General features: G+C 41.5%; 1 protein-coding gene across 4 annotated transcripts in view; it reads right to left on the reverse strand.

Annotated features, from left to right (window-relative positions):
* Positions 1 to 3316: 3316 nt before the first annotated feature.
* The window catches only part of ARHGEF3 (Rho guanine nucleotide exchange factor 3), a 345442-nt gene continuing 336496 nt past the window's right edge, over positions 3317 to 12262 (reverse strand). For all 4 annotated transcript variants that reach the window (XM_056129189.1, XM_056129190.1, XM_056129192.1 and 1 more), the window contains 3 exons: positions 11242 to 11412; positions 7801 to 7987; positions 3317 to 5536 (listed from right to left, as the gene is read on the reverse strand). In XM_056129189.1, the coding sequence (XP_055985164.1) occupies positions 5184 to 5536; positions 7801 to 7987; positions 11242 to 11412 (711 nt within the window). In that variant the 3' untranslated portion in view covers positions 3317 to 5183. The remainder of the gene's footprint in view (positions 5537 to 7800; positions 7988 to 11241; positions 11413 to 12262) is intronic.

Genomic DNA, 12262 nt, shown 5'->3' on the forward strand with positions numbered 1-12262 from the left:
CACTGGGTCCCAAAACAAAAGAGAGAAAGAGAAAAGAAAGAGAGGGGATGGAAAGAAGGAAGAAAAGGAGGAAAGAAGGAGGGAGGGAGAAAGGAAGGAAGGAAGGAAGGAAGGAAGGAAGGAAGGAAGGAAGGAAGGAGAGAGGGAGGGAGGAAGGGAGAGAAGGAGGGAAGGAGGAAGGGGAAAGGGAGAGAGAAAGGGAGGGAGGAAGGGAGAAAGGGAGGGAGGGAGGAGGGGAGGGAAGGAGGAAAGGAAGGATGGAAGAAAGAAAGAAAAACAGATTCTCTGATAGACACCTCCCTACCCCCACTCCTCCCTGAAAATAAGCAGCAAAGTCAGTGAAAGGGTCTGGGTAAATCTATGTGGCTGACTGATGTGCCAACTAAGCCTGCAAAAAACAATGACTGTTTGGCAATGTTGTTTGCTCAATCAACCGTCTATCTGCAGTGACTACAGTAATATGTTCTCATGTGGGCAAAGTTTTAAATCATCATGATCCTCAGATTTCTCCTGGTGGGTTTCGTCACCTCTTCTAATTCCCTTTCAATGTGGTCAGTCTAGAATTCTGTCAAGAAACAAAAAAGCATGAATTAAATGAATCAATGGCATCAACAAGAGGGAAGTTCAATGGTGTTTGCCACAGTGCAGTGGGGGTGCCAGGCAAGCCAAACCAGCAGAGTGAAACTGCACAACCAGATGTTCTCTTTACCAAATCTTCCAAGTCCCTGGGCTTTTGGAGACCTAGTAAGAGGTGGAAAGAATGGAAATTAAAAGTTAAACTCTTTGTACATGAAGACAGTGGCTTGGAGTTTTCTGTAATCACAGAAGCTTTATTAGAACAGGACTCTTGTCGTGAAGAGTTTTGCATTTTTAGCTCTTGAAGACAGCTAGGAATGGAAACTAAAGCAGCCAGTGGTGGTGACCACAACCCAGGAGCTGAAACCACACTCTAATTTTGCACAAAATTGCTAGCTCTGGCTCCCTTATTTACTTATGGCTTTTCATCTAGACGATGAGGATTACGTGTAGTTGTGTGTAAAATAACATCTTGAAACTAGACTAAGAAACCATTTAGCCCTCAGTTATTTGTTCTAACCCACAAAATGTCAGTATAAACATTTTCTAACATACTCATTGAGCTTCACTCTTTTGATATCAAAGTTGATTTGATCATGGGAAAGTCGGGGGGGCGGGAGAGAGAAAAAGCAAAGTGACACCCAAGAAAGATGAAATGGGGGAAGTGGAGAAGGGAAGAAGTGGAGCGGTAATTAAGAAGTACTCGTTTAGAAAAAAAAATTGGGGGGGGGAGAAGCACATACCTGGAGGTGCTCAGTCATCCTCCCAGCAGTTCTCCAGGGGAGCAGAGTGGTTGGGGCTTTGTTATTCACAGCACAGGTTTCAGCCCTGTAAGCAACCTCCATAATCCTTAGAGAAAAACTTGAACTTACTTACATTGACTTATATGAATATATTGGTTACTCTGGGAATTGACAATATGTTAAAGAAAATGGGAGTAGTATATTTAAAGACCAACTACCTACCTTATTGAGCCAACTTGCTCTTGAAATTTGGCTAGCGAAGCTTAACTTGTTTAGATTTTTCATCTAGAAACTACTCTTAGGGCTTAATAAATTAAAAACTACTCTTGAGGACCCAGAGAACAAGGGGATCCCCAGCACTGCATGACTTCCCCAGCATCCACAGGTGTAGCCCTGGAGACCCAGTTCTGCAAAGACTGAGCAGCACTACATCTGTGGATCCTATCTCGAACTGCTAGCCCTCTGGTTAGCTGAGAATCACTGGCAGGAATCCTCAAGCCCCTTGACCACCGCTTGAGAATAATGCCCCTCTGAACCAAATTAGCACTGTCTACTGTCCTCTCACTGGTCATCAATTTGCTCGAGCAGGCACCAGTAACATCTCCATTGTGAGACTTGTTACTGTTTTTGATATATCAAATACACCATGGGCAGCTTGCCAGGCTTTGCCATGCAGGAGGGATACTCTCGGTAGCTTGCCAGGCTCTCCAAGAGGGATGGAGAAATCGAACCCGGGTCGGCCGCATGCATGGCAAATGCCCTACCCGCTGTGCTATGGCTCCAGCAGTCCGAACCAAATTAAACAACAACAAAAGACTAATAAAAACGACTCTTGGGACTGGGGAGAAGGCTAAAAAGGACTGAGTCCTTGCTTTTCACATGAGAACTCTGTGTTTGATACTTAGTTCCACAGGGTCCCCCAAACATGACCATGAAAGACCTCTGAAGCACAAAACTGGGAGTAAGCCCCACGCACTGCCAGGTGTGCCCCCAAATCCAAGAAAACCCAGATCAAAAAGTTGCTCTGGGTAGATTAAAGAAATTTCATTAAGAATTTGAGAGTGAAGGGCTGGGTAGAGCACATGCATTGCATGCAGAAGACCTGAGTTCAATCCCTGGCATCAAAGGGTTCCCCAAACAACACGCCTGAAACAGGCCCCGAGCACTGTAAGGCCCCAGACCAAACAATTTCAAAGCGCTGTCTGCCTTCTGTTATGTAGCTTGGAGTTCATTAACACTCACATAATCTAAACAGAAGAGTCAACACTATTCTCTGACAAATATGACTTATTACTTGACTTTATATGTAGTATAGCTTCAAGATATAGTTGTTAAAATGAATAAGGGGCTGGGAATATAGCTCAAAGGGATGGAGCACATGCCTGGCATGACACGCCTGTCACTCCAGCTCTTCTGCCCCCTTTTCAGTGTATAGTCATCAGATGTGGCCATGATGGATCCCAGCAGTGATGGGCCCAATTATCTAACCATCAAGCCTGTTGCATCTGGTTGAATTTGGCCAGAAGTGACCCCCCACCCTGCCCTTCCCCCAGCACTGCTGCATGTAGCGCCTTTTAAAAAATGCATAAGTGAATGATTAGAAAACACATGGAAAGTGGAACTTAGAAATGAGCTCAGCAAAAAGCTTTGATATCATTTACCAAAAATGTTTGTTTTGAGGCTTACATTATTTTAAAGTTTATATTTTGCTTGGGCTAGAGATTAATACACTGGGTAGGGCACTTGCTTTGCATCCAGCTGATCTGGGTTTGATCCCTGATACCACATTATGGTCTCCTAAGCCTTCCAAGAGTGATCCCTGAGTGCAGAGCCAGATGTAACCCCGAGAACAGCTGAATGTGGTCTTTACTGCCCCACCCCCCAAAGATTTGTATTTGGGCATAAAAGGCAAAGATTTTAGAAAGAAATTCCAGAAGAAAATCCCAGAAATTTAACATTTAGAGGACAAACAATGTACACAACAACAACTGTGACAATGACTTTTTAATGCAATTTATTTGAAATGCTTCCAGAAAAGTTTAAGGCCATTATACAAAAACATCCAACTTATCAAAACGTTCCTTGACTTTCCTCTCAGAGGCTATCATTTGACAGACCTCCTTTCTCAACACATTGGCCAAAGGGGCTGATGCCTCCTGCAAAGAATGATTCATTCTTTTCTCCACCATGAAACAACTCTCCATGGCTTTCCTCTGCCTCTCTCTGCAACAGGTCCATGTTCTTGCTAAGTCCGTAACAACTTAGAAACAAAGCAGTTTTAAATAAACTTGTAATAGAAAAAAATTCATCATGTTTAAAATCTATAAATACAGAAATACGTTTTACAGGGCAAAATTGACCACAATATCTTTTGTTTTTTGAAAAATAAGTAATATACCTTGCATTTTTACTGATAAATCTTGTTACATAGCTTCTTCGAATGCATAGGATAGATGTACATAATAAAACAACAACATAGTATTTACTGCTTTCCTTTCTGTAAACTTGAAAGACACAGAAGATTACAAAAGAAACTTTTTTGGCAATAATTTAGAATCATTACTATGAGTGCTGGTGTGGGTATAACTTTGCACAGATTATCCTTAATATTTACACTTGTTGGGAGCTTTTCTGCGTAGTCAGAGAATGTTTCTTAGTAAGGTCTGTGACCCTCAGTGCGCTGTAAATCAAGGCTGGACAAAGAGGTTACTAGTTTGGCTAGCTCTTCCTTATTAATCACAGTTAATGAAGATGGCCTTGGGAGAATATAATTATGATTCTGATCAGCACAGAGCCAGAGCTGGCAAACGAAGACCCGAAAACCAAGTGGGAAAACCCAGGGCTCTGGCCTTTCCTGCAAGGGCAGCCAACCTTGCCTTTCTTCTTCAATGTTTCTCACATAAGGTCATGATGCAGTTCTTCTCAGTTTTTCTTTCCACGTATTTCTGTAAGCAGAGTCAGTGACTGGGTCACAGTTCTTCTTTCCTCATCTCTTCCTTCAAACTTTAAAATATGTTGGCCTCAGCAGATAAAACAAGAGATGGTATCATTTTGTAATCCCACCAGGCTGCCTGGGCCCTTGCAGTTCTTTTCCACTGTCTTAGGCTCGAAGTGGCTTTCTCACACAAGCTGGTCACGATGGTAGAGCCCTGCTGGTGTGAGGTACTCTGCATTGCAAGATCCAGAGCTGACAGCTGCTTTTGTGCTCGTCCGTTTAAGGTCAGACTCTATCTCCTGTCCCAGGAGATGTTTGCATCGGATCTGTACTGATGAAATTACAGGGTCAAGACAGTGTTGCTTCCTTTGTAAAATTAATCCTCCAGAATCCCCAGGAATGATTTTGTGCATTCTAGCTGGATAATATCGAAATATGTTCACTCTAAGCACTGATCTTTTACAGCTCTTCTTTGGGTGCCATTGCAATACATGAGTGACTTCCTCATGCCCTGTCTGCAGGGCTCTCAATTCCAGCCCTTCAGTTACCATGTCAAAGAGCTTAAGAAAGCATTTGAGGAACACACAGGGACTCTTCCAACAATCTACATGAAACAGTAGTTTAGAGATCTTATTTCCTTCAATTTTTTTTTTAAATCCAGCAGGACAACTGAATATAACTTGTTCAAGTACCTCTCCATCCATCCTGACACTTGTGAAATACAATACAGGGTAAGAGTTGCCAGATGCCAGCTTATCCAAACAGAATGGCAGTTACAGTACTAGGGATAAAGGTACAGATACAAGAGACTGGGTCACCACAGTCATCAAAGGATTAAAAAGTGCTTCTCCAAACCGTTCCATGTGTGGAATGCAAATACTTGTACAGGTAAGACACAGGGCTACTTCTGGGAAGTACACACACTTCTGTCAGACGTTGCTTTCAACAGGCGTTCCATTCCCACAGGAGGAGTCTGTCTGTTCCATGCGTTCACAGTCAAGGCTGACTTCACTGGTGTCCATGCTACAGTCAGACTCACTGTCCGATTGGTCCATCTGCTCAAGTTTGGATTCTCTCTGTGGCTCTCTGCTACCAGAGGTGGGGCTGAGAAATGGTCCCTCGGAGTCAAGCACCCCCACCTGCCCAGCTGCACACAGGACTGTCTCTTTGGCTTGACGAATACAGTTGAGCCACTGCTGTTTGTTGAAGCTGTCGTTAGCCTGGAGCGAGTGAGTCTGGCTTTGGGATCCATTTTTGAAACTTACTCTGAAGAAGTTTTTAACTAGGAATGAAAAACACATGGGAAAAATGGTTAAGAGAGAATTCGGAAGGCAAAGAAAAGTGGGGTGGGTAGCAAGTGGAGAGGCTCTAACCCTGACCCCTGTTCCTAGCGGCCAACACCACAGATTGGTTACAAAATGTGACACAGCTCAGCTTACTCAGCCGCTACCACCAGACAACTATAGTTGATACAGGTTGAGCTCAGTTGCCATCAGACACTTGCAAATGAGTATCACAGCTCTGAGCAACTACATCTTATGTTTCAGGGGACCCCAGAGGACTAGTTACCAAGTCCAGCTGCCTATCAAAATTCCCTGGAGAACTTGTTAAAAATATAGGCTGCGGGCTCTATCCTTAGAGATCTGGATTCAGTAGGTTAAGGTGGAACTGAAAAATCTGTATTTTCAACAGATGTTCTAAGCTAGAGCTTTTTCAAGTTTATGAAGCTCTTCATAATACTAAAAGTATGCTCACAGTCCTCCATTCAATGGTACCTACGCATTTAACATTACAAATGACTGAGACAATAGGCAAAGGCACAATTTTTTGGGTGTGTATTGTATAAATCGTATAAAGTTATTATACAATTACAAAAATTGAATTATGTTGCATTTATTTTCATTTTGGGGTCACGCCAGTGATGCGCAGGGCTTACTTCCGGCTCTGCACTCAGGATCACTCCTAGCAGGGCTTGAGGGACAATATGGGGTGCCCAGGATTGAATCTGGGTTGGCTATGTGCAGGGCAAGCCCTCTACTCTCTGTATTATCTCTCCAGGCCCTCAGTTATATTTAAAGTACTTCAACAGAAGTTATATCCATTTAAAAATAATAGTGCATGGTCTGGAAGACATTTTTTGTTGTTTAATAACAAAATACAATATTTAATGGGCCCTGCATGCAGTGTGCAATATAGAGTTCACAGGAGCAACTGCACTCAATCCTCTTGCTCTACCGTCTCTGTAGTCAACAATCTTGAAACCAACAGTTCACATCAATTTGGGCTCCATTCTTTGCTCCTGGTCAAGACCCTTAACTCCTTTATATCTCATTTCATTATTTGTAAAACATGAGAAATAAAGAGAATATCTCTTATATGGTTACTATGGAAGATAAGAGAGCTAATACAAGTAAGGGCTTACATAACGTCTGACGTGTAGTCAGTATTCAAGAAATATTACAGCTGCTGCTTCTGCTGCTGTCACTACCACTAGTATGGAGGAAATGATGAGGGAAGAAAAGGCAGTATCTATTAAATAACTTCACTATAAAATAACAATGTTGGTGCTGGAGAGACAGTACAGCAGATAGGGTGTTTGCCTTGCACCTAGCTGACCTGGTTCAATCTCCAGCATCCCATATGGTCCATTGAGCACCATCAGGAGTATATCCTGAGTACACAGTCAGGAATCATGCCTGAGCATCGCAGGGTATGACTCCAAAACCAAAAATATTAAAAACAAAAAACAAAAAAAAAAAAAAGAAAAACCCAATGTTAACCCGAGGCTCAAATGTCACTTCTTCAAAAGCTTCCCTGGTCATTTAATCTAAAATAGACTTCCTATTGCTACTTCTATCTATCTCTCTATTGAACTTTAGTTTTCTTAACAGTACACAGATTTGCTTTTGTTTGTGTACCATGTATTTCTTATCTCATACTGTAAGCTTCAAAGAGGCAAGAATTTTAAGTTTTTTGTTCATCAATATATATCAGCTCTTAGCACTGTACCTGTCACATAGGTGATACCAGATTAGACACTGCTATCTTAGTTTATCTTGGTTACATGCTTACTAAGTATCAAATTAGAGAGGCCCACTTGAGTAGCTACTGAGGAACTCTCAGGCCAGTTTACAGTTCTTCTATCTTTTTAGAAATGAGTTTGCCAGCTCAACTGAAAAAATCCACTGTTATGTAACCTGTAATTACATAGGGCCTCTGTGGTATTCATATGCTTTTACCCAACAGGAGACAGAGAAGGCGGGTATTGTGGTGGTGGTGGTGGGGTGCCTATAAGGAAAACCAGTTATATATGTGCACAGTTTTACCTGCAGTCTCTTTCTTAATCTTTATCACAATATGAAGCAGGCACACATGTATGCATCCCTGCCTTGCATATAGGAAACAAGCTCCCAGAGATTGAACAAGGGCACCTATTAGTAAGGAGTGAGTCAGACTGCTGTTTTACTCCAAAACTCCTCTCTCCAACTGGCCATCCCAACCACAACCAAAGATAATGCAACAGGTCAAAATGGATGCCATACATACTTCTTTCGTTGTTGCTGAAAGCCCCACGCAGCGAGCCACCCAGCCTCACTTCTCCATCTTGCAAGTCTTCTAGTAGCAGATCCTTCACCGGGATGGGCTGCCGGTACAACTGGTAGCAGAGCTGTTCGTTGTGGGTGATGGCTCGTGTGATCACAAGCACTTCTTGGAAGAGGAAAACATGCAGTTTCTGGAAGAAAAGAAGCCACAGATCTCCCTAAGCAACAACCTAGTGATGAGTTCACTAGTGGCTCTCCATGGGCAAGAGAGCCCATCCCAAGTTTCACTTTGAATTATGGATTTCTACATCAACTCTACCTGCAGCGGCATACAGAAGTTGTCAGAGTGGAGGCATTTCCAGATTCTTCTAGTACTAATACTACAGGAGTACCTCAATATAATAGCACTCTGAAGCCCCACTGAAGACAATATTTCTATAGACAGACACCCCTGCAACCAACCTCCAACTCCAGAATCACTATTCGAGTTGCAAGTTACAACCTGTGATGATGCACATAGCTTCAGGCTTCCATTAAAAAAAAAAAAGAAGAACAGAGAGAAGGGAATAGAGTGAAAAGTGGGATTTGGAAGAGAAGTCCCTGAGTGCAGAGCCAGGAGTAAGCTCTAAGCGCAGCCAGTATGGCTCAAAAACCAAATGAAATAAAATAAAATAAAAATAAAGTGGGGTTTGGTACCCCTGGATTTGGTTTATGATACCTAACACTTCTGAAGGATCAAAAAATGAACAATAGTCTATAAAGATTAGGACTATAAAAAACCTATGATTAATCTTTTCTTCTCAAGCCTGTAAGAATACTTATTCCTTCAACCATAGATTATCAGCTTGGATCAGGCATTCCAACTCAAAACACTGCCCATTACTGAGGAAACCAGAGCTTGCTGCCGGGGCCATAAAGGAAGATGATCAAAGTTGTCCTAAGTTAAATGTCCTAAGTTAAATCAGAGCCTTGATTCTCTGAAGAGACTGCACTTAAAAGACTGCACAATGACTGAAGTGTGGTGGTATGGGAAAAAAAAAAAGGTTCATTTCAAACCACATCATGAAAGCAACTTTACTTGCTGGGTGAAGCTGGAGTAAATTGTTACAAGTGCCAGTCTGAAAATGCTTGGGAACTGAAGTGAAAAAAAAAAAATCTAAATTTTGTAGTTAAGTTTTTGGTTTTCTAGTAGAAATACTTGGGACTGTATTTCTCAAAGGTCTCAAAGAGGAGTCCAGAAGATCAAGCCAGGCATAAGGTAAGGGCTGTCACTGTCACTGTCCTCTCGTTGTTCATCAATTTGCTCGAGCGGGCCCAGTAACATCTCCATTGGAGACTTTGTTGTTACTGTGTCTGGCATATCGAATACATCATGAGTAGTTTGCCAGGCTTTGCCATGTGGGCAAGATACTCTTGGTAGCTTGCCAGGCTCTCTGAGAGGGGCGGAGGAATCAAACTTGGGTCGGCCATGTTGGCTGCGTGCAAGGCAAACGCCCTACCGTTGTGCTATCGCTCCAGCCCATAGAGGGGTAAGGGCAGGGAGTCACAATCTTGATTTGGAGTAATATACATATATATATACATATATATATATTCAGACAATTTTACTTTGGGAGAAAATTCTACTGAGAAAGGAAAAAATAAGTAAAAAAAAAAATCCCACTGCCAACTTCTACTTTTGTTCTCAAAAATATATCTGCCTGCAATATGAACTAGAGTTTCTTTGGGTCTGGGGTGGTAGGACAGATCCCTAGGTATCATATATGCAAAGCATATGCCCTACCACTGAACTACATTCCCAGCTAGAATACATCTTTAATGCCCTTCCCACAATCCACACAGTCTTCAGTCCTTAGCTGAAAGAGAACAGGCCTTCATCCAAAGGACTGAGTCACTTTCCCAACTATCTACAACAAAGTTTCTGAGAAAATATGGTGAGGGAGCCAGATATCAGACATTGGTTTTCACTAGTGCTTTGTGAAAATCAGTGAGAAGCAGAATTCAGCTCCCAGCAACAAGTAGTTCTCTGGATAAAAAGAAGCATTTCATAGGCAGTGGAATCACCTCCGTGCCACCTCCAGTTGATTGGCTTTATAGAAGTCCTGATATTGTGGTACTGTGATATGTGCTAAATGATTTCAAGTAACATTTCTAAGTGGTGGGGCCCAAGTACTAGACTGTCAGGACTTACTGCAGGGTTGGGTATTGCCTGGAGCAGCCCCTGGGCCCCGGAGCCCCAGGTACTCCCTGGGGTGGTACCTTCTCCAGAAAAGAGTTGGCAGATATTGAAGATGAAATACAATTTAAATGGAAATCTTTTTATGGAAATTTTTTTCTCAATGGCTTTCTTAATATTGAAATCCATTGACATTTAGATATATTTAAGTATATATATTATCACATGAAACATAAAAATTATATACACACATTAGTATTAATTTCTACTGGCTACACATATACAGCTTGAAGAGAAAAAAAATGTTGCAATTATAATTTAAATCCATCTCCTTCTTTTACTCACTGACTCCTTGACCTTACATTACTAAGTGTTGAGAATGTGTTAGATCACCATTAAAAGTGCTTAAATTGACAAGGCATGTCAATTTAAGAATTCTTTTAAGACTTCCCTTTCTGTCAAAAAGAAGCTAGAAAATGGGATGTCTACAGTTTAGAGAGAGCTAGAGATAAGGCCAATAGAGTTTAGGTTACTATTTCCAAAAACAAAAACTTGGTCTCAATATGTCTTTCTGGAAATATGTGCTAATACATAAGAAAGTCTTTTCTTTTCTTCTTTTGGGTGGCACATCTGAGGGTTTACTCAGGGTGGTTCTTGAGGGATCATATGATATGCAGGGGACTGAACCCTGCTCAGCCGTATTGTTCTGCTTGCTGTGCTTCTTATAGCTTAATGCATTCAACTTAAGCATTACATTGAATTTAAGCATTATCTGTTTTCCTGTGATCTCTGTTAACATCCCATCAAAATCACCCATTTTTTCTGGTATCAAAGTAGAAGAAGATCGTGACATTTTGCATCTGTTAAGGAAGGTCATGATCAAACAAGATAAAAAGTTGGTACCCTTATGTTTGTTTTCAGTGTTCCATCTGAATATGTACTGCTCATGAAATTTTAAACACACACAATAAAATATACTTTATATAATACCTGAGTATAAATAATATATAACAAATTATAAATATTACATGTTTGTTATATATAATTAAACAAGCTATGTAAGACATAAAAACACAAACATCTGTATACACACATCCCCACGCAAAGATGAATATGTGAAATATATAATCCCTGATATAAAGGACAATGGGAAAGCATTTTTGTGTAAAGAACATGACAGTGGATAGAGAAGACATAGTAACAGGAGGCCCAGCAACAAATGGATTAAGTGTTGGGGGAGACTCAGACTGAGACAGAGGAACTACTCACCACGCCTCTGTTGTTCTTCAGTTCACCATGACAACACAGCACTCTTGAACTGTCGATCAGAGCATCTTTCTGGCCTTCTTCCAAGTAAAGAAGTCGCTCTTTATAATAGCGGCATTCAGATTCTCCAGTCTTGGTGTTGATTTCTGCCACAATTCCCTGAATGATGTTTATCTACAGAAACAAAGAAGAAAGTATGGGGAAATTAAGCAACTCTTCCATACAGAGTCACAGGGTCTAAGCCAAGTAAGTCACCAAGATAGGCTTGGATCAAATTCTGAGCTGCTTTGGGAAAGGGTAAAAAAGGTAAATTTTAATATACCATATGTCTATTCATCCATGTACATATACATATAGACAAGCATATATGTGTATGAGGGCTGGAGCGATAGCACAGCGGGTAGGGCGTCTGCCTTGCACGCAGCCAACATGGCCGACCCGAGTTCGATTCCTCCGCCCCTCTCGGAGAGCCCGGCAAGCTACCGAGAGTATTCGATATGCCAGACACAGTAACAACAAAGTCTCCAGTGGATACGTTACTGGGCCCGCTCGAGCAAATCGATGATCAACAGGAGGGCCTTTACTTACTTTACTTTACTATATGTGTATGTATACAACATACATATTACTACAGGTCTATAGATATTTGCATTACATATAAAACTATATTTCATCTTTTTAATCTGATTTTAGGCACTGTAGTTTACAATACTGTTAATGATATGATTTCATGTACGATACATTCCCAAATCACACACCCTCCACCAGAGTGCCCACTTCCCTCCACTCTCGTCCCAGTGTTCTCCCTACCCCCTGACCTATTCCCTCCCACACTTCTCTCCCCTCTGGTAAGCTTTGTACTAATGATCAGTTCTCAGGTTCTGTTGTCTTTGGGTATTTATTAAACCCCTACTTTCTTTCTTTATACCCTACTTAAGAGAGAGATCACTCTGTGTCTGTCCTTCTCCTAACTACATTCAGCGTGATGCTCTCTATACCCATTCACATAGCAGCAACTTGCATG

This window comes from Sorex fumeus, unplaced genomic scaffold (genome assembly GCF_029834395.1).
Source record: "Sorex fumeus unplaced genomic scaffold, SorFum_2.1 ptg000072l, whole genome shotgun sequence".
NCBI lineage: Eukaryota > Metazoa > Chordata > Mammalia > Eulipotyphla > Soricidae > Sorex > Sorex fumeus.